Source organism: Pseudochaenichthys georgianus, chromosome 1, assembly GCF_902827115.2.
Source record: "Pseudochaenichthys georgianus chromosome 1, fPseGeo1.2, whole genome shotgun sequence".
In the NCBI taxonomy this organism is placed as follows: Eukaryota; Metazoa; Chordata; class Actinopteri; order Perciformes; family Channichthyidae; genus Pseudochaenichthys; species Pseudochaenichthys georgianus.
Window position 1 is genome coordinate 29,431,897 of NC_047503.1, and position 24,880 is coordinate 29,456,776.

The 24,880-nt window shown below is 39.4% G+C and overlaps 4 protein-coding genes and 1 long non-coding RNA gene across 11 annotated transcripts in view; 2 read left to right on the plus strand and 3 right to left on the minus strand.

Annotated features, from left to right (window-relative positions):
- Positions 1-1,505: 1,505 nt before the first annotated feature.
- LOC117446296 (uncharacterized) lies at positions 1,506-5,142 on the minus strand. The gene is made up of 8 exons (XM_034082430.1): positions 5,104-5,142; positions 3,816-3,947; positions 3,391-3,430; positions 3,273-3,302; positions 3,082-3,188; positions 2,564-2,935; positions 1,812-1,934; positions 1,506-1,714 (listed from the first exon to the last, which is right to left on the minus strand). Exons 2-8 carry the CDS (start codon positions 3,945-3,947, stop codon positions 1,670-1,672), a joined length of 849 nt encoding a protein of 282 aa, XP_033938321.1. The 5' UTR covers positions 5,104-5,142; the 3' UTR covers positions 1,506-1,669.
- A 3,143-nt stretch (positions 5,143-8,285) lies between these two features.
- On the plus strand, positions 8,286-10,343 carry LOC117446319 (heme oxygenase-like). Its single transcript, XM_034082481.1, has 6 exons — positions 8,286-8,395; positions 8,556-8,612; positions 9,004-9,115; positions 9,227-9,442; positions 9,536-9,808; positions 9,893-10,343. Exons 2-6 carry the CDS (start codon positions 8,563-8,565, stop codon positions 10,070-10,072), a joined length of 831 nt encoding a protein of 276 aa, XP_033938372.1. The 5' UTR covers positions 8,286-8,395; positions 8,556-8,562; the 3' UTR covers positions 10,073-10,343.
- Positions 10,344-10,410: 67 nt separating this feature from the next.
- Positions 10,411-14,487, minus strand: rnf11a (ring finger protein 11a). The gene is made up of 3 exons (XM_034082554.2): positions 14,070-14,487; positions 13,358-13,530; positions 10,411-12,684 (listed from the first exon to the last, which is right to left on the minus strand). The coding sequence occupies exons 1-3, from the start codon at positions 14,166-14,168 to the stop codon at positions 12,513-12,515; spliced, it is 444 nt and encodes a 147-aa protein (XP_033938445.1). The 5' UTR covers positions 14,169-14,487; the 3' UTR covers positions 10,411-12,512.
- Positions 14,488-15,829: 1,342 nt separating this feature from the next.
- Positions 15,830-18,185, plus strand: LOC117446408 (uncharacterized). The gene is made up of 4 exons (XR_004552128.2): positions 15,830-16,010; positions 17,042-17,200; positions 17,277-17,405; positions 17,484-18,185. It is a non-coding gene; the product is annotated as an uncharacterized lncRNA (long non-coding RNA).
- A 425-nt stretch (positions 18,186-18,610) lies between these two features.
- nfixa (nuclear factor I/Xa) overlaps positions 18,611-24,880 on the minus strand; it is a 106,863-nt gene continuing 100,593 nt past the window's right edge. For all 7 annotated transcript variants that reach the window (XM_034082292.2, XM_034082301.2, XM_034082274.2 and 4 more), the window contains one exon: positions 18,611-23,272. In XM_034082292.2, coding sequence (XP_033938183.1) covers positions 23,258-23,272 — 15 coding nt within the window. In that variant the 3' untranslated portion in view covers positions 18,611-23,257. The remainder of the gene's footprint in view (positions 23,273-24,880) is intronic.

Here is a 24,880-nt window from a genome sequence, read left to right on the forward strand (position 1 = left end):
CACTATGACAACACACATTAATGCAGTATAACATCAACAGCACTGTACATATTAAGCACTACATTCAGACTTGTAATTCAACTTATAGTGAAGGTAAACAGCCTAAAAAGCTGTTTGTCTATTCAAACACTGACAGCCATTTGCATAATCACTAATAATCTATATTTTGCTATTTCAGTTTAAGCTTTTAATATTCATAAAACTAGTAGTCAGTTTAGAAAACAGATGTATTATTTAAACAATAACAAACATACTTACTCAATCGTCTGAGGAGTTTCAAGCTGTGTTCATGTATCGTCTCCTCTGTGAGCTCCGTTTGTTCAGTATCGTCACTGAATAATGTCTCCCATCCATACAGATTCAGGACATGTCGACATCAAGCTGACAACTAACATCTGCCTACGCAGGTGAAATGTGCAGTCTCTGGGAGGGACCTGTCTGACCACTCCCAATGTTTAACACATGCACACATGAACACACTCATAAGTATATTTTCTTCATGTACAACAGGTTTCTTTGTCTGCAGGCGGCTTACATACCAAGTTGGGGCGGAGGATGTGTGAATCATTCTACCTTAGTTTTATCTGCCACACCTATGTACCACCCCTATCAGCATGTCCTTCAGGTGTTAGTCGTTAAGGTAAATACCTGCTAATATATGCCTGTACATATTATGAGATGCTGCTGTTGTCAGGACTGAGGGCATGTCACAGGCAAACATGACAAGTTGACAATGCATTAAAGTCAGAGTAAATCAACAAGTAACTCAGTCTGCTTTTCTAAGGTGTCATTATAGACAGATCTCACCCATAGATAGAGCCAATTATAAAACTGTCTTACAATAACATTTTCATATGCCATTACTTTAAAAGGTGGGGTAAGTTTGAGAAACCGGCTCGAGATACACTTTTTGTTATATTCCATGGAAAGCTCTTAACATCCCGATAGCAATGAATATCTTAAGTGCTTTGACAAAAAATCCATTCAAAAATGTCATCTGTGGAAGCCGTAGCGTTGTAAAAAGCACGACCAATCATTTTAGCCGGCCCGGCTAAAATAACTGGATGGCTTACCTGCCTGTCAGCCTTCCATCTGTGCACAAACTTATCTCGTGCCCTCATTGGTCATGTGCGCGTTGGTGTGTGTTGGAGGAGGGGCTCTGTGAGGAAGTGGCAGATTTTTTCCGGCTGTGTATTTTCAAATTCTAGCGCACTCGAGCTGGTTTCTCCAAAATTACCTACCCCACCTTTAACACCACTGTTCAATTAACATAACAATGACATCACTCTCTAGGCACATACTGCATTTAGTTTGCGATTTGTTATTTGGGAATATTGCAGTATGCAAAGTTTTGGTGAACATTTCGCACTTTTTCCAACTTTTATATTCGAGTAGAAATCAAACAACATTTATCAGAATGTATAGTCAACCTATGTGGCGCCTGATCAACTGATTTGAATTATGTGTCAAAAGGTTGCTTGTATGAAAAATAAAACATTCAAATATTATCTTCATACACATCTTTTAATTGAACAAACAAAGTTAGTTTGCATATTCGTAATGAAAGGAACAATTGTTTAACACTGAAAACAAATGGTCTTAGCCCATTAGCCCATTGAGTGTAATAGCATATTAGAACATGCTGCTATAGTGTGTTCTTCATTGTCCCTCACAACCCGGGCATCAAATAGGCAATGTTTTCCAGAGTGGAAGCCTTAGAAAAAATAATGAAAACCAATGTCTCATTTTCACTCATGTACATAAATATAGTGTACAGTATGTGTGCACTGTTAAGGGGCTGCATCTCTCACCAGTGTGTGTTGGGTGCAGCTCCTCAGCTCCGGTATCTGTGCGCTGAGGCAGATCAGAGGAGCCAGGGCACACAGCAGAGAGTCCAAGAGCAGAGACAAGCTACTCGACATGCTCACCAATTTCTACAGAGAGATAAAGAAAAACAATTATGGTCCTTTGATGCAGCTTTGTGAAACCTACCCTTTGTGATTTTGTAGTCCGTTTATGTGTGAACAAATTAATGACACACACACTAGAGAATCATGTTTGTTACAAAAATAAAATTCTAAGATTGCATTCTCTCTTCTCAACATTATTTATATAATATTTATTTTTAGAAACCACAATAACAGAAACAAAGATATTCAGAGACTGCTAAAACTATAAACATATGTAATTTCATGCAGCTTACGTTTCTATTGTATGTAGATTACATGTTGTATAAATGAACAACTAGTATGCATGTGCAACACAAACTATTTTGTTATAATGTACTCAAGTTAAAAGGACCTTGTGGGACTCACAACCCATCAGTATTATTTTAATATTTTGGTACATGTTTCAGCTCCAGCAAACATATGGTCACACATGTTTGTAACAACAACATAACCAATTGAAAGTGAGTTGTATCCACTAATCTTTGCTGCTTGTAGAACATGCAACACAGTAGGTGCATAAGGCAGCACTTCAGTAATGTTAAATCACTCTATAAAAGCATCCCAGACCAGGATTTAATAGAAAAATATGTTTTTTCTAAACTGAATCTACTCACATTTGTCTCCTGGAGATGGAGTCCAATCAGGGACAAGGACTCTCCCAACAGGTGTAGGTGAGCTGCAGCGCTGACAGGATCCTGGTCCGAGCAGCCAGGGCTCCTGGAAGTGGATCTGAGAGAGTCCCAGGCTGAACTGGTGGGACTGCACATGGAACTGCTGGGACTACAGGTGTCAGTAACAGGGCTGGAAACCATGGGATTAACAACGGAGCTCACTTTAGGAGCGATGGCTGTTACTGGACTGAGAGCAGATATGACGGGGCGAGGCCTGTGGGCTACTGGAGCGATTGTCGTGCTTACAGGACAGAGCGCCCTGTGGTGCTGGTTATCTGGGTACACCCAGTACTCCAACAGGGAGATGGGACTTGCCTGGGAGAAATAGAAACTTAGAAATAAACATAAAGGATAATGACATGATCAACACTGCCCTCTGCTGTGCAGCATGAATGCAACAACTTGGATATTCTGGAATAGAACAAATTGTGAAATGTATTTAATGTCATCTGTTCTCTCACCTCTTCTCCTCTTTTCTCCCAGCGGTCTCCTGACATACAGACTGGATAAGCAGGGAGGAAGCCAGAGGACTCTGCTTCAAGAAGTTCCGGCTCAACTCTACTATTACCTGCAATATGTCAAGTATTTATGCAATAAGATTTTACCATGATCATCTGCTAGGAAAAAGTGTTTTAAGTCTAAATCTGCTCACCATTTATCACTGAAACATACTGTATCATAGCTGTGAGGGATTTAACAGAGTTAACACATAAATACTCTCTTTTGAAATCAACACAGTTGACACAAGGGGAATGCACAAAGCACCTTACCAGAGTGTTTGCATATCTTGTTTATCAAGCCTCCTGGTTCCTGTAAAAGTTGAATAATTAAGCTATCACACAAGAAGAATGAATAAATAGGCACAACATACAGAAATAAAAAAGGGATAACTTTTTAATCATTCATATATTTCATTAATTGTGTGCATTATAAAAGATAACCGTTTCAAAGTGTGTACAAAAAAGCATTAAAACAAACAGCCACAAAGAGTTCAGAGTTAAAAATTAAGGACAAATCTTGGACATTGCATTCAAACAAAGCAAGAACTAGGCTATTGATGCAAACACATCAACAACATATGCCAAGAGACTGTTTCAGAATATATTACAGGCACTATTTGTCACATCCCTAATCATAACATAACATACATTTTTTTAAACTTTCTTCTAACTACCAACCAAGCCCCAGAGTTTACCTCATGAAGCTTCTTGTTGCTTGATTCCTCAAAATCCAAATATTGTTCCTCCATATCAATCTTCAAGTCTTTGTAGGATCGTTTATCCGCTCTCTGGCTGCCTCCACTCATTGGGCTTGCTTCTCCATCCATCTGCACATACATGAGAGGGAACAGCAGTGTACAAGAGCAGTAATATTAAAGTTGAGTTGGGTCTCCAGTTGTGATTGAAAGAAGAATTAAGTGTTACTTGAAAAATAATTAACTCAGCATGAGTAAAATAAGTATATTTTTGCTAAAAGAAGGGCACTGCACTTGGCAAGTGAATGAATCATTAACATTAATCTATATTCATATGACTTGATAAGTGTATGGCAGTGGTGTAAAGTAACTAAGTAAATGTACTCAAGTAATGTTATTAAGTACAATTTCGAGATACTAGTATACTTGAGTATATGAATATTTTTGCTACTTCGTTCTTCTACCCACTACAATTCAGAGGTAAATAGTGTACTTTTACGCCACCATTCTTTTAAACACTTTTTTTTTTTAAAACAAGACTTCACTAACACCTTGAATAAATCCACAAGCTACCCTATACAAAGTCATTAAAACTACCTGCACATTTACTAGCTGTGATAAAAGCATTATTGCATCAATAATTATAATCCAAACATATAATATATTTAATTGTAAAATTGACCAATCAGCATATTAACTAATTTTACCTTTGGTACTTTAATTATATTTTGATGGTACTGTAAATAGTTTGTTCTTTTACTCAAGTAAGATTTTGAATGCAGGACTGTTGCTAGTGACAGAGAATTCCTACACTCTGGTTTATCTACTTTACTTAAGTAGTCTACAAGATATGAGTACTTCTTCCACCTCTGATCTATAGTCATGCCATGCCATGCCATGAGCAAAGTAGAGGAGAATGGCTAGCTGATGCTACTGATTTGTGGTACCACGGAGTTGCTAGTGTAGAAAACAAGCAACAATAACTGTTGAAGTCACGGGTCTGCTCCAACCCAAATATCACTATTTCCAACATGTTGAGTAAGTATTTAAACAAATAAAAACACACGGATAAATGGTGTTTAACGCCTTGTTTAAAATCTGTTGTCGACGTTTCCAGGTTTAAGTTAACGACAGCTAAAAGCTAAGGTTATTTCGGGAGACTGCTGGTGTATAATACGGTTGGTTGACTAAAACGAGCTAACAGCTAACAGCTAACAATTTAAAGCAAAACCTTGAATTTTGGCTATATTTTTCCGCCGATAGTCCCGGTGTGACTAATTGACTCAACTCCAAGTAGGTCAAAGCTCCGAACACAAGCAGGAATACATCTGATGACTCACGTTTAGTACATCACCCGCTCTGCTGCTGATTCATGTTAACCCTTGTGTGGTGTTCGGGTCCAATTGACCCGATTTCCATTTTCAATGAATAAAAAAAAATATAAGGATATTTTCGTTCAACCTGAAACTCAATGGCCGGGGCTTATTTATTGTGAAGGACATGTGGAATTGTTTTAATTTTTTTCCACTTATGAAAAAATGCCACTCACACACAACTAACACACACCACACACACACACACACACACACACACACACACACACACACACACACACACACACACACACACACACACACACACACACACACACACACACACACACACACACACACACACAATCGTATGCACAGAGAAGCTGTTTGATCCTGTTTTCCCTTGATCTTTACCCTTTGTAGTGTGTACACAAAACTATCCTAGAACATTGTAAACATTTTAGATCTTCCAGAAATGTATAAACATTTTAAATGTTCTCGCACTGTCCCCCTGCACGCTGGAGGAGGGACTAAACAGAGACATAACCTCACATTACAGTGTAGTGCAGAACTACAATTATCTACCAGCAAAATGGCCAAAAGATATTCTGCTCAGTGAGCCTTGGAGCTAATAATGGATGAGAGTGAGTGGAATGCATTAGAAGAACACGGTGAAGTGGGACAGGAAGACATTTCTGAAGATGAGGATAATGTGGAGGTAAACTCAGAATTTGACAGCAAATTGGAAGATGAACTTGACTCAGAGCCAGCTGCTGGAAGACCCCCACAGTCAGCTTCTGAAAGACCCCCACAGCCAGCTGTGAGGTCTGTGAACCCTCAAAGGACTCAAAGACACAGACTACATGCAGCAACTGCAACAAGTACATCTGTGCTATACGAAGAAGTTCTGTACATCATGTGTTTCCTAAACGGACTTGCCCATTGACTCACATGATGTTCTGCAGCGTCACTTCATCAATATAGTTTTCGGATATACTGTATTTTATGAATAGTGACTGTTAATTGTTTTTATTTTCTTTGTGTTTATATCTGTTCTATGTAATTTATATGGATGTTTAATTCCCTCTATATTTCACAGCCAAACACTTTTGGATGTGTGGTTCTTGTGTTCCAATTGCTGATAAATTGCTTTATTTCCTTCAGGGCTTTGATTATTATATGACAGATTAAAAATAATAAACATTAATGAAAACATTTTTCATTTACATTTGTCCTAGAAAAGCATGAGCAAAATGTAAACTTAGTTTTTATTATAGTATATTTTTTTTAACATAAATTAAATTTGTATCACAAAAAACGATGGACACTTCCATTGTTACATTTGATCCAGCAAAGAGTATTTTCAATAACTAATCATATATTTCATTTATATTGTTGGGGAATGAGTTCAAGACAATATATATAAGGAATTGTGCATGTTGAATTTAGTTCTGTATTTTTTGTAAACCCTCAAATATGTTCGGGTCAATTTGACCCGAACATTACCAAAGGGTGCGAAATGTGAACATAACACAAGGGTTAAGACTGGGCAGAGAGGAAGTAAATAGATTACACTGTCATCTACAGTTCTGCGACATAAACATTATCCACTTGAAATAGTAGGTTATGCTCAAGAATAAAGATTCACTATTTTAAAGTAACACTTACTAAGATCTCTTAAAAAAACAAAAACGTTTCTTATGTGAGTAGACTACTTAGTAGCCTAGTGTCCCCACTCTGAACTTTTAGTTTAAAACAATTTGTTGTGGTTTGTCTTATTTCAGATAAAGGGAAATCTTATTGCTAAATAATGTAATGATAATTAGTGAAATTAACTCAAAGACACCATATTAGGTCTAAGTATTATAATAGCTTGCAATGTATTCCCCATGGACTCAGCACTACACCATATCCAGGACTACAAAGAAGACAACATTACCAATAACTGAAGTGATGAATGGGAGAAAATCCCTGCAGCCAGATTCGAAATCCTTCCCAATAAATCTGCTTACAGCATACTAGACTTCTGTTCATATTGTTCATAGGCCTTATATGTGTAGGGTCCTGTATAGTGTTAATTATTTCCGTAGAATTGGATTGCTCGTATTTTTTATATTGCATAGGCCTACAACATGTTGTACTTTGGCTTATTGTTTAATGGCAATAACATAGGCTACATATGCATAACGATATTATAAATTCAACTTGTTGCCATTTTTCTTCACCAATCAACAGTGGTGCTTCACCAGATAAAGATCTAGGTACTCAAACTTGGCCAGAATCAATTTCATTGTGCATGACAACCAGGGCCGCCCCTGGCCAACTTGTGGCCCCACGCAGTTATATGATGAGGCTCCCTCCACGAGGTGAGGCCCCACGCAGCCTGCGTGATCTGCGTGTAGGGAGGGGCGGCCCTGACGACGACAGTTGGGGTTAACTTCCTCTTATCTTGTGTCTCTACTTACTTATAGATTATGCAATACATTGAAAGTGGCAGGCAGTTTTTGAAAAAAGTGTGAACTAAATAATAGAATGCAGCATTTTCCCCCATAACATGTTTACTAATTGAATAGGCCTATACGTGCAGCAGCCTCCACTGTTTGAAAGTACACTGCTACTTTCTCACTATTGCCTATATTGTTCTACCTATATTTTTACTTTTCATATGAACCTCGATAGGCTTATCAGTGATCTACTAAAGTGGTTAAACTTGTTCATTTTTCAGATGAACTGAAAACCGTTGGTGTGTGTTCTGGATACAATCATGTGATTGTTTGTTGTCTCCATTTATTAGTCACTGTTTCAACACTTCCTCGGCCTGGCTTTAGAATCTCACACACAGTCATGTTTAGAGTCGGCTCCTCCTCCAGTCTGTACCAACTTTGGAATGTCAAAGCTACACTGTCATGTTTAGCTCTCAGCCCTCCCTCCCTCTGGTTTTCCAGGGCATTGCTAAAACTTCCTACTCAGGCTCAAGTCCCTCCCTCAAAACGTTCCCCTTGTGCCATCAAAGTTGCTGCATCATGTTAACTCTCAGTCCCTCCTACTGTTTTTTGCTGAAGTTGCCATATCATGTTTAGCTGATGTTTTGAGACTCAAAGTTCCTGTTTTCATTCAGCTGCCGGAGGGAGGAGTCAGAGGAGGATTGTATAAAAGGGAGAGAAGACTAAAGGCACACAGAGCACAACTGTACTGCAGGCTTCACATAGAGAGCAAACAGAGAACCACTGTGGACACATCCAGACCTACAGAACTGAATCAGAACTGGTGAGTAAAGGACATGGCACACAATGCTGTTTTAGCCATACTTTGAATTTAATAAGCTTATGCAGATGTTTTATACCTCTTAAACCCATATATATATTGTTGGTGACATGTCAAAAGAAGACCTGCAAAAGCACTTTTTTGACATCTGAACTTTTTTCAGAGACAAAATGGAGCAAGATAAGAAATCTCAGACAACAGCAGAGCAGATGACTGACAGGTGAGGATGAGCTGCTCTGATTTATTGTATCTCTAAATATATTCTATATGCATATTTCACTATCACGCATTGCAATATTCATAATCATTATTACCGATGTAAAACTGTCAACATTTCTAATAAATAAATTAAGAAATTGCACTGAGATTGGATAATGTTATCTGCATTAGTGCTGCAGGGTTTAAAAGTATGATTCTAGTTTAGTATGTGCTGACTCTATGCTGTAAAGTATTATCAGCTACAGTAGAGAACATGTATCAGATAAACTATGGGTGCAGCATTTTTCAGTTTATAGCCAGAATGAAAATAGTCTGTACTTTGGAGCCCCATTCGTGTATGTAGTCTTTACACTTATGTCTGCCTTCCTCTCTTACTCATTTTCTGTTCGCAGGGATCTGTCAGAACAAATAAAAAAGGTGACCATGGAAATCCACATCAGGGCAGAAAAAACTGAACTGATGATGAGCTTCATGAGGGGACAAGTCACCCTAGCACAGTACAAGGTAACACCATTTAAAACTATTTGTATAAGATGATTTAACTTTGTATTCATACCTTATTGTATGGTAGGCTACTTGCTACTTTTTGTCTTGAAACCATATTCTCTTTTTCAGCTCCTCCTGTGCTCGCTGTACGAGGTGTACCAGACCTTGGAGGAAGAGATGGACAGGAACTCCAACCACCCTGGTGTCGCACCCATTTACTTCCCCACTGAACTGGCCAGACTGGACGCCATCGCAAAAGACCTGGAGTACTTCTACGGCCGGGACTGGAGAGAGAAGATCGTTGTTCCTGCAGCCACTAAAAGATACTGCCACAGACTCAGACAAGTATGTTCCATTGTATCAAATATATATAATATATGTAAATACCACACACAAACGATACATCTTTTTACAACTCTCATCCTTGTTTTTTTTCAGATTGGTAAAGAAAACCCTGTATTTCTTGTGGCCCATGCTTACACTCGGTACCTAGGTGACCTGTCTGGAGGGCAGGTCCTGGGTCGAATCGCCCAGAAGTCCATGGGGCTGAAGAACAGTGAGGGCCTGTCCTTTTTCGCCTTCCCTGGCGTGTCCAACCCCACCCTGTTCAAACAACTGTATCGCAGCCGGATGAACAGCGTGGAGCTGACGGAGGAGGAGAGGAACGGCATGCTGGAGGAGGGTGTCAGGGCGTTCGAGTTAAACATTCAGGTAGGGAGAACTTACAGGACTAACCTTTGACCCTGTTCAGTAAGCCAGAAGCAGCTGATTGACCTTCTTGTTTTTGTTTTACAGGTTTTTGATGATTTGCAGAAGATGCTGCTGACCGTCCCTGAACAGAAGCTGCAGACTTGTTCAACACAGTCAGTGAACGCACTCCAGATTCTCATCGGCAACACTGCCCCACTGTTCAGGATGGTAATGGGGCTGTTTGTGGCTCTGGCCACAGTCAGTATAGGACTTTATGCTTTTTAGAGAAGATGCATAAAAATAAATACTTTGTTTGTCTGTTGCTGTTACTGTAAGGCTATGAAAAGATCGTAAGATTTAAAACTCTTGTAAATGAAAAGAATACTGTAAATATTTTGTAATTTCACTGTGAACCAGGTTTAAGATGTTATGTGTAATGATGTTTTGATTCTATTTTCCGTCCAAGACTTTAATCCAGTGTTAACTAAATGTGCAATACGTGTGCTTTCAACACAGTAAATATGGAACCTTTTTAATAAAACCTTTTGACAAAGTACATTCCCTCGGTCTTATTGAACAGCGTATAAACAGTTAACTATAACTCCTATCTGGATTTACCACAAAAAAGAAGACAACACATGATTGTTTTGTACAATTTGGTTTCCACTTTTATTGTGGTTTCATGACTTTTTCTAAAATCTTCTCACCAGGGCAAACATTATAAATTAAAACACAAACTGATTGTTAACAGCAGACAGAGCCAATTTCTGACTTTATTTCTGGCCTAATTCATTGTGACACAAATCAGTGCAGTGCTGGTATGTGTTTTCCCCTGGAGGATAACTTTAAGAAAAACAAAGCTCATGTCAGAAATGATTGTACTTCACAGGAATTGGCTAACCTCAACCTTAAAAAGTCACAGCCTACATATTTAAAAGCTGAAAAAATGCTTTACATTAATTGTTTGTGCTATAAATGACGCATTCAGTATCAGATACAGTACATGTCCAATAGCAAAAGACAAGAGCATTTTTTTTTTTTTAGACCACACCAGGGAGCTCTTATAATGCATGACTTGCTAGAAGAAGGTAATTAAAAACAGCTCTAAATTAAAAACAAAAGGATGGGAACTATTACAAGGTCTATAACTGAGGTTAAGGTTAATAAGGTTAATTCACAATATTACCTCTACCCACAATCTCCTGAAGAACACACATATTAAAACACACAACAATCATCTATGACATCTACACGCTACAGAGAGCCAGATGAAGAGAATCCCAATGTGCTCTAATACCTCATTCACACCAACGCAACTCCGGTTCAAGCTCTGTGCTAGAGCTTTTCAGGTTCAGAACCGGTTCTTCGGGTTTAGCTCCGGCTCTTTTCACATTGCCCAGAGTCCGACTGGTGCTGCGTCATTGCGTCATCGTTTGCGTCATGACGTAACCGTTTGCGTGCCTGCTTCATAAAGCCAAACCGCGCGGAAACCCCTCACAGCTGACACCGACAACAACAACAATGGCCGATTGTGCTCCAGCTTCCTCTGTACCTCTTCGGAAGACCAGATTCCCAGTAGGTAGCTGGTCTCTTCAGTGGACCACTGCTGCTTGTTAAGTTTCTCCATCGTTGTGTACAAACTGGATACAACGCCGGCTTTTTGTTGTTGTTCAGGAGTTGATCCCGCCCCTGCCCCCGCCTCGACGTAAGTGTGGCGTATGTGATGCTTTTGCTCTGGCCGGACAATTTTTTGGTGCTTGAAACGAACCGGATTCCGGAGCTAAGAGGCTGCTCCGCTGCGGTGTGAACAGGAAAACCTGGTGCTTTTCAAGATCCAGCTCCGAACCGGCCCTGAAACACCGTTGGTGTGAATGAGGTATGAGAGGGATTGCACAGCATTTCTTTCTTTGTAAATGTCATGACACAATGCAAAGGACACACTCAAGGCTTATTTCTTAAACAAAACGCAGCACGAACTCGAGGAAGCAAAGGGAAGGATCCATATTGTGGGAAGGCAATAACATATGCTCATTTATAAAAGCAGCTTCAAAGGAAACCCTACAGTACCAACAACCAGACTCTAGTTAAATAGATTCAATCTTCAAACAACTTCAATCCAAAACGACAACATCCTATATCTTGGCGCTGTAGACAAATGGTCTTGGGACCTCTTAGCATAACTTAGTTCAGAAAAGTTTATTTTTCTGTGTTTTGATGATTGCATATCAGAATAAAAGGCCTGTGTTTTTGTGACATTAAAGGCCACATGTTGCTGAAAACGCAGTTCCTTCCCTTGATCAAAGAGAGATTTCCTGCATTTTTCTCTATTGATAAGACATATTGCACATTACAGCTAGAAAGGGGGAAGTCAATTGGTGACATGCACTCCATAAGAATAGAAATCCCAAATTAAAATAGACTGTCATACAAAAGTGAAATTACTTAACAGTAATATTATGCTACGTGTACAGCTTTACATATTCTCCATCTAGCTTGATTTGGCACATTGTCCAACTGTAAAAGGCAAACATTTTCTAAATAGGTGCATATCAGACTTAAGCAATGTACTGTATGGCACAGTTTTTCTACAGCTGTCTGCATCTAAAACACCCTTCAAACATCTGCATAATGTCACATCACCGAGGCTACCTGTTTGAACAGCTAGGACAGTGTCGGCTATAAAGGTGCAGTTACTTTCAGGCAGGAGCGACCAGCATGGGGCGGCTCAGATGGTTTCGTACGAGGACAGCAGGGCGGCGTCGACCGGCTCCATGCAGGAGGGGCAGGTGAAGGAGCGCATCAGCCAGGGGTCGATGCAATCCACGTGGTAGATGTGAAGGCAGGGCAAGAACCGGATGGGATCGCCATACTCGAAATCCATCATGCAGATCACACACCTGGTGGAGAGAGAAACAGGAAGTTCCTAGTCTTTAAGTATTAAGATACATTTTGAACTATTAGTTTAAATCAATCACTTTAACAAGTTATCAGACAAATTATGTAGACCCTTGTAAACTTCAAGACGCCTTGCTGATATTTAATATATCCTCATTAATCAAAATGTTCATTTTAACCAATGCGAGTACAATTTGTGTCAAACAATACAAATACCAACAAGCCCTACAAAATGAAAATTAAGCTAAGGTTTGCTGAAGTGAGCAGATGATGCAATTGGTATTTTGGGGTACATTGTTTATTTTTTTCCATTTTTCAAAAGGCCTCATATTGCAGGCTGTGGTGTAGAAGTGTAGATTATCGTCACAGTGGTGATGTAGGGCTGTGCATCTGTTCACGTTCTGATCTACATTGTCAATGTAAGTCCCCTGCTGTACAATATGTTGAATAAAGTATCATTATGTTGACTACAATCTTGTTTTTTATTGGTCAATGAACATATAATATACTTGTATACTAGCTGAACATGACAGGATCATGTTCTGACCAAAGGCTCAGAGAGGAGCTTTATTTAAAAAAAATGATACCAAATACACTCGGTCATTGTGTTTGACCGAAACAAACACAACAAAGAGAGAAGGTTACAAAAACATAATAATGACATTTTAGACTCACTCTTTAACTTTCTTGTCAGTGGGATCGGAGCCCGGGTTGAAGATGCCTTTAGGCAGGTGATGGATGAGGCCGATGCGCTGGGCGATGCGGACCTGCTCCTCCTCCGTCAGCTGGTAGGCAGAGCGACTCTCCCCTGGGTTGGGATGGTACACTGGCACATGCTGGCTGCGCTCCTAGAGAAAAAAGGGAAGAGCAGACAATACAAGTCATTTATGAAGATGCCATTGCATAACAACAACATGTTTCTGGCACCATTGTGCCATGATCATGGCGGTCAGCAGGGAGACATCATGAATGGTGATGGTCATGTACTTCTGTCAACACCAGGAGAATGACCATCTTGTCGTGTGTGTATATATATATATATATATATACATACACAAAAATGGGTGTTCATGTGTGTATGTATGTATGTATATATACATATATTATATTATTTGGATGGTGAGAAACGACCTCCCTGTTTGTATCACACACACAGGGAAATCGAAAATAAAATTGACTAAATATTAGTAAAGTTGTATGTATAACATTGCATTTAATAAAAATACTCAAGTGATAAATTCCCCTGAGTTAAGTACTTGGGTAAATGTACATAGTTATCTTCAACCACTGGAGAGCAATAACACAGAGTGATTGGTAGACTATATTTAATGGAGGTGCCATGCTCCTGATCCCCGGGGTGCAGTGGCGCTGAGCCCCGGCTCCTCACCTGGTAGGGCGGCGGAGGCTCCCCGGGCAGACTGCCCCCCTCAGATTCGTTCAGCAGCGACAGGTCATCCGCACCTTGTGAAAACAGGCAGTTACCCATTAAAGTGAACTGACCACCATGAGAGACTTCACTCTGAGGGGCGGACACTGAGCAGGAGTGAACTAGGTAATGTCTGGACGAGTTGTCGGTAGCTTAGCTCGCTGTTAGCTGATAGTTTGCAGTCATTGCATGAGGAGTTTGACGGAAACACGACGGGAGACGCGACGTGGCTCTCTAGACGGAAGAAACGCCTTTTTTTTTGTTACACAGAGAATGGATGAACAATTAGTGACATATATTTTAACCGTTACACCGAGGTGTTTAAAGTGAGTCTGGTTATGTGTTGCCTTCTTGTGTTAACCATGGATGTAAACACAAACCGGAAATATCGTCATCAGGAACTTTGCACAACACTACATTTCCGCCTCAGACTTTCAAAATAAGTGCTTTAAACTTTTAGCATTTTAAGCATTATCTTTTGGCAGTGGTGGAAAAAGTATCCAGAATCTTTACTTGAGTAAAAGTAGTAATAACATACTCTAAAATTACTCAATTTCACGGAAAAGTACTGCATCGAGAAGAGGTACTAAGTATGTTAAAGTATTTGAGTACAATTGGGAAAATGTACTTAAAGTATTTAGAGTAAAAGTACATTTACTCTAAATGAACAATTTCTAATCCAAAAGCAGCACATTTTCACATTTAAGAAGCTGGCATTCTGAACTTAATTCCAATTTATTTTCTGTGAACCCACTCCTGGTTTTAGTTATTTAAATATAATATTGGATGGTAATCTATACCAAATCATCATATTTAGAACGTGTGAAGAACTTAGAAGTGTGTGCGTGTGTGTGTGTGTGTGTGTGTGTGTGTGTGTGTGTGTGTGTGTGTGTGTGTGTGTGTGTGTGTGTGTGTGTGTGTGTGTGTGTGTGTGAACATCTGAAATTATAAAGTTATTTGTAAATACATCTGTAAAATAAATGTAGTTGGGTAAAAATTACAACATTTGCTTCCAAAATGTAAACAAATAGAAAAAGCAGTTTGCAGTTTTGAGAGTTTGTACAAAATACTATACGACAATATGAAAGTTATTATAGGAAACCATATAAAGGCCAACTCATAACTTTCAGAGGTTAACTAATTGAACAATGATCATTTTTGTATGTTTAAGGCTACTGTTGTATCACCTTGTACAATGTGTTTTGGTCATTCTGGCAACACTTTGTTTTGATATGGTCATGCCAATAAAGCTTATTTGAAATGAAATATATGTAATTAAGCAGGGCAATGCTGATGTACTGTTTATTGTGTGCTTTAATGACATGTCTCTACTCTGTTTAACTGTGCTTTGTGACTTTACAAAAAATTCAAACAGGCTCAGGCTGACTCCTGTAAAAACAAATAGGCACTTTGAATTATTATTACATTACATTACGATTACATATAATTTAGCTGACGCTTTTATCCAAAGCGATTTACAATAAGTGCAAACAGTCAAACACCATACAAATCAAACTCCGAATTATCTCTATGATTGTTGAAACACAACTGTGTGTTAATATTCCCCCAAAACTGTTCGCAACCCAGTTAATATTGACCTGTATAATACCGTTTTTGCCAATATTTTAGGGTATTCTTTCCATCTACAAATACACATGGCAGTCCAATTTTTATTATTTGTTTTACTCTGAAGTTGAACAGGATGTTAGCTTTCTCGGACGGGATGTGAAGTAAATTAGGAGCTAATTTGAAGCATATGAAGACTGGGAAGGCACGCCACTGTTATTTTGTTTTGTTTTAACATTTGTTAGTGGAGAGAAACTTTTGTTCTGACCTCTGTGTGTTTCGCCTTGCTCCACTTCTGTCCAGTGCTGATTCTGAGACTTTAAGGACTGATAAATGGTAAGAGAAACAGGCAACGCATGACATCGTAATAATACACTGTCCTGATAGTAACACATATTTTGTTCTTATACATACCCTTGTAGGCCTAGTGAAATAGTTTACCTTACCTGCTAATTTTTGCGGTGCTGCGTGGGTGTGTTTTTTTTATTACGATAATATGGCTATAGGACTAGGAGTCGCCATATTTACTGTACACATCTTCAAATCATAGCTACATCCACCACCAGTAATCCTTTAATCTGAGTGTTTAAAAACTCAAATTCTATGACATTTCCCGTTCATTTTGAACTCCCCACATTATGATCTGATGCCAGCTAAGTAACGTAATGTAAATCTGAATTCCTTTCACTCAAACTCACCCACTCGGAAAGTGTATTTTGTTAATAGAGCACAGCAGTCTTGTTATGGTTATCGTCTTGGCTCACACACATGCAAAGAGAAATAGGTTAAAGCAAGTGTTTATTGACAGTCAGATCCTGCAGGTAAATGCTGGAGTGCTCAGTTTATTTATTTATTTGTGTTTGTTTGTTGTGCCTAATAACGAAGTATGTTTATTCATTAGCTCTGTCCAGAGGCTAATAGTAGCCTACCAGTTTAGTCTTGTATGAGTTGTGGAGTTGGCTTATCCTAATGTCAGTCATTTACAACACCATTATACAACTATAACACCTCAGTTGTGCAATATGACTTATACGCTTTACGATTATTATCATTACTGGCTGCTGTCTCTTAGTTAGACTATTCAATTTATTTAACAACATCTGTAAATATCAGGTGCAATATATTATTTAATTGCACTACAGTTATCTGGATGCTATCACACTACTTTCCACATGCTATTTGTTTGTTTTTAAATACTTACACAGGTACTTATTGTTGTCCATCTGGATGTGTACTTTTGTAAATGGTAATCTGTGTAATCTTTAATATTTTGTGCATGCCTCTTATTGAATATTTAGCTATTTTTGCTGTAAAAATGTAAATGTCGCCTTTGTGCAACTAATAAAGTTATTCTAATTCTGATTTAGGCAACAGCTCCACCACCACCACCACTCCCTTCTCCACCCTCTGTGAATCAGGGTATTTGTTGCCGTCCTACACCGTGCCCTCAGTATGCTGCAATACCATTTGTCGCCCTTCCAGTCCAAGAGACAAGTCCTTCACCAGAATCTTTACATTATGCAGAGGTGAGTGTGTCCTCAAAAATGTGGAGTTATGATGGTGCGAGACCCCTACATTTGTGTTAAATCTTTCAACTTCCAGCGTGAACCAGCTCCACCACTGTTGATAGATCAAAATGGACCCCAGTCTCCTCCAAAGGAAGGACAAGAGGACAATCCCTCTGATAATGAAGAGTCCCACCCAGTGCAGGAAACTGAGCCTACATCATAGGTAGGTAGGTCGTTTTTAGTTACATACTAATTTCCCTTTTCCAAAACACTAAAAAACACTTACTTTCTTTTCTTTTAGTCCTACACATAGAGGAGAATGCTGATCAGCCATTCAGAAGGGCCAGGCTGGAGATCAACTGTCCTACAGCTCTAAAAACTAAAACCTGCATTTACGGGTTCCTAAAAATGCACCGAAACACTGATAAATGGTAGTTGCACTGAGCACTTTGCTTCATGTTGGGGCAAAAGATGTTCAAATATGTTAATTCAGCCTTCATTTATTTAAATCCAAGTTATTTGCAGCTAAATTGATCATGTAGCGCTTTGCTTTTTCATGCACATCTTTGCTAAATACTTAATAGTGCTACGTAAAACTCTTATTCTTAAAAAAATACATAATGATAATAAACTATTATGTTTAATTATATGGATATGGGAATTTATGAATGAGGATATTTTTTTTGGTAAAATGTAGGGAATTGTAGAATGAATTACTTTTGTAGCTTGACCTTGAGCTTTAAGTCAATACATGTTGATCTCTGCAGCTTCATTTTTAGCACTTTTTTGTCTATCTCCTCTGAGCTTGTTTTATGGAAGCATGTGCAACAGGGTACTAAATAGTGAGAATACTTAATTCATAGTCATTAAGCTTAGAGTACTTGGATCAAATGTACAGGTACAATTGTTGTGCTTTTATTTTTATTTTTTAATGTTTATTTAAATGAATATTTTGAAACACTGTATTGTCACTTTCCCGATTGTTTTAATAAACTTAACTGAAGCCTGCTTAAAACATTCAGTTTCTTTGCTTGTCTGCTACAAAGAAAACGTATACATTAATATTAATGTTTTAAAATACTTATGCCTACATAGTTATAGATATAGCTACGATGAAGGTAAAGGTCAACAGCCATGCTGCTGCTCTGTGAGGCTGTAGCCTAGCCATATGCTAAAGTTAGCATGCCAACATGCTTACAATGGTCATTTGGTAGTGTAGCAGGTAATGTTAAACATTATGTAATAGCTCATTTTTATACTGCACTAGGTACATGAAGACAAGTTTACTGACATTTATTAGTAGATTGTTGTAGATAAACTATATTGTGATTATTGTGACATACATAATAATATGAATATGCATCTGCAGAGCTGATTCCTTAGTTCGTCAATAGTCTACAGAAAGAAGGACAAGGCACAACAAGATGATACAGTCAAGAACATCCTTTTTATTCAATCAGGTGCTGCTCTTCTCAAACTGTGTTTTTCTTCTTATGGAAAAGAAACTGTAATTAACACATGCATTTCACCTAGAGCTCTGGGGGTGTTCTCACAAAGAAGTGGTGCTGCGCTGAGAGCTTAGACAGAGGCGTAGAAGAGCTGGGAGTCAGGGGGGCTAAGGGTGCTGCTTTATACACCGATAACCATACACGCTTAAAAAGATAAAGAACAAAAAATAAACAACAGAACAAAGACACGGAGCAGTCCAGCATGAGGTGGTCAGAGGAGAAAAATGGAGGGACTTCCCTGAATCCTCAAAATAAATCTGAGAGATCAGGTTCATGCTGGCCTTTTATCTTTATGGTTGGTGTGTTGTAAATATGGTTAATACTGCTGAGGGTTTCTCTGTGTGAGACCCACCGTGAACAATAATACTTCACTTTAAAAGATTGGTTTAAGTGGATATGTCCTGGAAATGCAAACCCCCCCTCTTTCAGCCCCGTGCAGGACAAGTCCGCTCATAAGGTGCTTGTAGCTTTTATTTACAGTCCAAAGGCATTCTCTAAGAGAGCCTAAACGACAGCATACCCTGATAGCAAAGATTCAAAGAAATCCAAATTAAAATTAAACAAAAAAAAGGGGGGGGGGGATAAACAAAGGTGAAAATAAATAGCTAAAACAAAAGAGCAAACTCCTTTCCTAGTCAAAGCAGCCCCTTTCCAACATCCCAAAGCAGTTCATCCAGCCCTCCATACCCCGTTAATCTCCGTAAATCACCCTCAACCCAAACCCCTGAACCCGTCTTCCTTTCCTAACCCACCCAAGGACACCCCCAAAAGCCCGTCAGCGTAATTTGTTCACTTACATTAGCTGTTGAATGGAGAAGCTGAAGAAGATGGGTATGGTAATACAATGTGAAGCATACAGACAAGAATAACATGTGAGCTAACTGCATTCTGCTCAGACAAAAGTTGTTCGGCAATATTTTTTTTTCACCCTCCCATCAGCGGAGAGGATAGGAGAGAGAGAGACGGAGAGTGACGGACACACAGTTACAGACTACTCCAGTGTCTAAGAGAAAACAGACAGTGGAGACAGAGGGGAAGAAAAAAGCAAGAGCTGAACGAGAACAAGTTTTTTTGCCTTTTCAAAAAAATGTTTTTTTTTTGTCATCATTTATCAATAAAAAGTAAATAACTAATTCACACCAGTTTCCTTTTGTACTATATATATATATATATGTATATATATATACGGCTTTGAAAAGGAAGAGAGGATATAGGGGAAGTACAATGGAGGGGATTCATTTCGAAGGCAGGAGGAAAAAAGTAGTCCCTGAGTGCTTCGCAACCTTTTGCCTCCTCGCTGCACTCAGGGGCAACCTGCTACCTCGAGCCGCTTCGGAAAAAAAAGAGGGGCGATCTGGATTACAAAATGGAGTCTGTGAACAAAAGGCACTTTTAAGGGACAACCTTTAACTGCTGGGAAACTATACACTACAGCACAAGCACTATAAGAGTCATTTACAGAGGAGGGGGTGGAACAGGGGAGAGGCTCACCTGCTGCCTGCTTCAAAAATCATTTAGACTTCAGGTTTTTTCCTGATTTTACAATAACGTTGATGCCCCTTTTCCGTGATCTGCGCACAATACAAAAGGTCTATCTTAATACTATTTCCATTGCAAGTGGGTCTTAACACAACCCGCTGATTTGTATTCAGCTCTAGCTTCAGGAACATATCAATATGATCATAGGGATACAATATTTCTGGATGTGAAGCATCTCCCGCATTACAGGGGTAACAGGGTTTCTGCTGGTGAGTTTCAGGCAGGGCACAGGTAAATCATTTGAAGTGTCTGAACACAATAGGTTTGTTTTTGTTTTTCTAAAGGTTGAACCAAAATGCCTTTTGTGTCACAACCTTAAGGAAAAGGAACCTCTCCCCCCACTCAATACAAATAGAAGAAGAATAAAAATAGAGAGGAATAATGCTGTTTCCTAAATGGTCTGGTATTTTTGTTCATTACCATTCATTTACAATAATTCTGAATGTACTTTATACTGTTAAAGCACCAGTTTTTCATCTGATAGAGAATAATCTTTTCTCAAGTTATGTAGATTTTTTTCCTTCAGCCCTCCCACATTTGTATAAACAACTGATTACACATAAAACATTAAAAAAGAGACAAAGGAAATAAAAACAAATACCCCCAACTTACAAAGACTAGGATTTTTCATGGCCCTCTAGTTTAGAGTCCCGGAGCACATGGACTTGAAACAAATACATTTTTTTTCACTTTTCTCTTAGCTTTCTTAAAAATCTCTAACAGACAAACACAATGATCTACCCAATGCATTGCACGTGGCTCAATCGACACATATTTTTCAATAATAATACTTTCCATCAAAAAACACTTTTTTTTTCTTCTTCAAACCTACTGTCGATTTTTGACATGTTTATCTAGGTATTATAATGCTGCTCTGCAGATGGCGATGGCGTGTGTCATTCGATTCGTACTGGTAACAGTAAGGTGATGTTACTGAAACAGGTTGGGGGGGGGAGGGGAGTCAGAAAATAACTAGACTGCCAATCAGCTCATGTAGTAAAAGGTAAAAAGGAGCATATATCATAAATATATATGTATAAGATCTCTCTCTGTGTCTTTACAAAAAAAGTTTGCAGTCTTCTATAAAGATCTGTCGTAGGCCAATGGTTCCACATGCACCAACGCTACCATTCCCTGTAGCTTTAGCTTATATGTGGGAAGAGAACCTGAAGTTATTACTAATTGCATGAAGGGAATACAGAGGCACTTTCATATATTGTTATAGTCTTATTATATGGTTTTAGTACATAGAGCTAATGTTACTAGAGGCTGAGATTAGGGTCTCAGCCCTGCTTACAATCCCTGCAAAAAAGAACCAACAGCTAGGCAGTCCAGTTATTTTGTGAGGTCGGCTTTTGTTGGATTGTGTCATGATGAAAATAATACCAATAGCAAATTTCAATGTGAACATATAAAAAATATCTCAAATTAAAAAGACAATTCTTAAGTCAATGAAAAACCATTAACAAAGGCAGTTTGGAGAACCAAATATAAAGGATGCCCTTTATTATATTATGTCAGGTTGTTGGTGGTTTTAGTGTGCATTTTACGTGTGTTGTGTGTGTGTGTGTGTGTGTGTGTGTGTGTGTGTATGTGTGTGTGTAGTCCTCAGGATTTCTCTGTGGGATAAAGGGTAAAGCAATGCAAGGGATGCATGTGATGAGTTGTTGTTACTGTGCTGTCCAAAAGTGAGAGATTTGAGAAACTGCTGTTACCGTTTCGCTGAAATCTGAGCATGATACTAAACGTATTACTGCAAACTAAAGAAAAAGTGTTATGGCATGCAAGAAAAAGTTAAAACAATCCAAGTGGGACAAAAACCAAAAGCAAATCTGGCAAAAAAAGGAAAATCGCAAGAAAACACCTAAAAACTAAATGAAAGCTAATAATATGAGTCTGATGCTGCATGTGCATAACTGTAAATTAAATTCCTTGTCTAACAAGATGATGTTATGGGTGGTTATGTGACAGACTGTTCTGGAGACGATGGTCTGTGGTATACTGTCTGCAAGCATGCGTGTGTGTGTTTATGTGTGTGCTGCATGTTTCAGGGCCTAGACTTAAGTATTAGCCACATCCCTGCGGAGGCCGCCAGCCTCGACTCACTTCCCTTGTCTGACCATCGATGTGCAATACTGTTCATCCCTTGTTCAAAATTAATAGTGCATAGGTGATGGGACGAAAGAGCACGTGTAGAGTTAGTGTTATGACTGTCTGTCTTGTGTTCACTCGCACGCACTCGCCTCATGGCTATCACTTCTCCCACAGCAGGACGCCCTGATACTTTGACAGGTAAACAAAGACCAGCCACTTAGTGCATATATGTCACACCATTTGATGGTGTCACCATGATTGGCCAATCAGAAATGAAAAGAGGTTCAGGGCTGAGCGAATTGAGCGGCAGAGTGTGGCAACACACACACAGGCATGTGGCTGTGGATGACGGTCTGGACCCTGGGCAATGCTGGGGGGGAGGGGGGGGTCAGGTGGGATTTGCACCTGGGGGGTAAGTGCGTGGCGAAATACAAAGATAGGGATGTGTGCAAATTAAGTACATTTTTGTCAACTTGCACATACGATTTTGACTTTTACCACTAACATTTTTGGATCTCCTGGCCAATGCATGGAGTTTCATTGTGGAGACAACAAAATTAAAAAAGGAAATCATAAAACAAAAGAAACAACAAATGTATAATTGGTCATTTGTCAGTTTGCCATATTGTGTTTCATTTCTGACATTTTGTGGTGTGTGAGAGACAGTTCCTCATCTTCCTCTTCTTGCATTCTGAGCCTGTCCATCTCATTGAAGCGTCCTGCGTAGAGGAGGGCGAACGTTCCTGTTCGAATTCTGTTGGATTGGGAGTCCTCTTGTGGGGGGGGGGGTTCTGTAGTAGTACTTTGAATAGTGTTGGCTAGAGAGAAAGACCTTTTAGTGTCAGCAGTCTGTTCTTAAGCAGCGGTGATGTGTTTGTTTTTCAAATCTCCAATTTCATGACACAATTTTAGCTCCTGATTCTGAGAGGCCTTGTCAGAGGAACCAGGACTGTGGAAAAGGAGAACAAATCATTAGTCTTTATTCAGCAGATTAACCTTTAAATTCAGTTTATAATTCTCAGTCTTGCAGCGCAAAAGAACAAAAAATACAGAACCTTACCTATAGACATGCAAGTTATTGTATATTCATACTTATAAAATAAGAAGAGAGGTGAGGGGGGGATTAGCAGAGTATGAAACGGTGTGAGGTATGAGCACAAAACGGCATCTTACAGAGTGAACTTTGAACCATGTTGTAAACTCAAACCCGTAAAAAGAAATTATGGAAGTTGTTGCAATTGAAAAGACGCTGAAAAGACTAAACTACAAACATGATATTGGTTAATAACAACGGGACAGCTGTAGAGGATAATGTTCGATACATCTGTAAATGTTGCCATCTGTTAATGCTCTTCACATTATACTATCCTATTATAACCAGTTTTTATATTTATTTTAATTTGGTATACTCCACAAAGGGTCATAATATAGACCCAAGGGGTCCCCAGGCAAACAATAGGAAACAAAAACAAAACACATTTCTTCTCGCAAATGACTGGATAAGTTTACCTCTTCAGAACCCCAAAGTAAAAACATGTACTATTTACTTGAATTACTCACAACGAGGAACAATGCAATGTGAAAGGGGTCGCGAGTCAAAGTTGCTTTGTTATCCTAACCCGGTTTACAAGCCTTGAGAATCACTAGTATGAATACTCCTTCATCCACTAGGTGGCCCCATTCTCCTCCTTTTCTCCAGCACCAATGTACTTGCTGAAAAAGTTAGTACCTTCAACTTCACCGCATGCTGCTTTTAAGAGGGCTGACTCTGAGGTGTTTTACTCGTGAAAAACACATGTGTTATTTCAGAGCTAGAAATAGCATTAGGGCATTAGTTTTTGTATCAGCCTGAATGGCTTTCCAATGAGCAAACACAGGACTATATGCTCTATCATGCGCTACCAGTTTACATGTAAGGCGATCCTCTTAATAGTCTCTGCTGTGCGGGCCCGAGTGGTCTCAGGCTACACTGTAGAGCTATTGAGGGCAGCTTCTCCGGATCCGGTTTCTCAGTTTGATAAGAGGGCAGAGCTGGCACAGGCCGCTCTGTTCTGGCTGCAGCTGACATTCCTCAGGCCTCGGCCGGGGAGAGCAGCAGATCACCCCACCTTTAACAGCAAACTCTCTGTTGTCTCCCTTTCTAGCAAAACCCAGAGAGGGTTCGAACCCCCCCCCCCCCCCTTCAACCTCCGTCTATCCTCCACCACCTCTGCCTCCCATGATTCTTTGGTGTTTGTAGATAACTCCTCCTCCTGGCTCCAACTTCCCTTAACCCCCTTCTCTTTTCCTCTCCCTCTCTCACCCTGGCTCTCCCAGTGTAATCCTTGGCAGCGGAAAGTGACCCCCTCTCTCTAACCCCCCCCCTTCAAGTCCAAGTTCAACTGCCTATGACATCATGTCTGGTTGCTGCGGGCAACCAGACAGCCGGGACGTGACTGTGGAGTGCAGCGAGCTTCAACTAACTCCCTCTCACATTTTTCCCTCCGTTTCTCTCAGTCCCTCCTACTCTTTTCCTACATGTCCCCCTATCCCGCTCTCTCCTCCTGCAGGGCTCGGG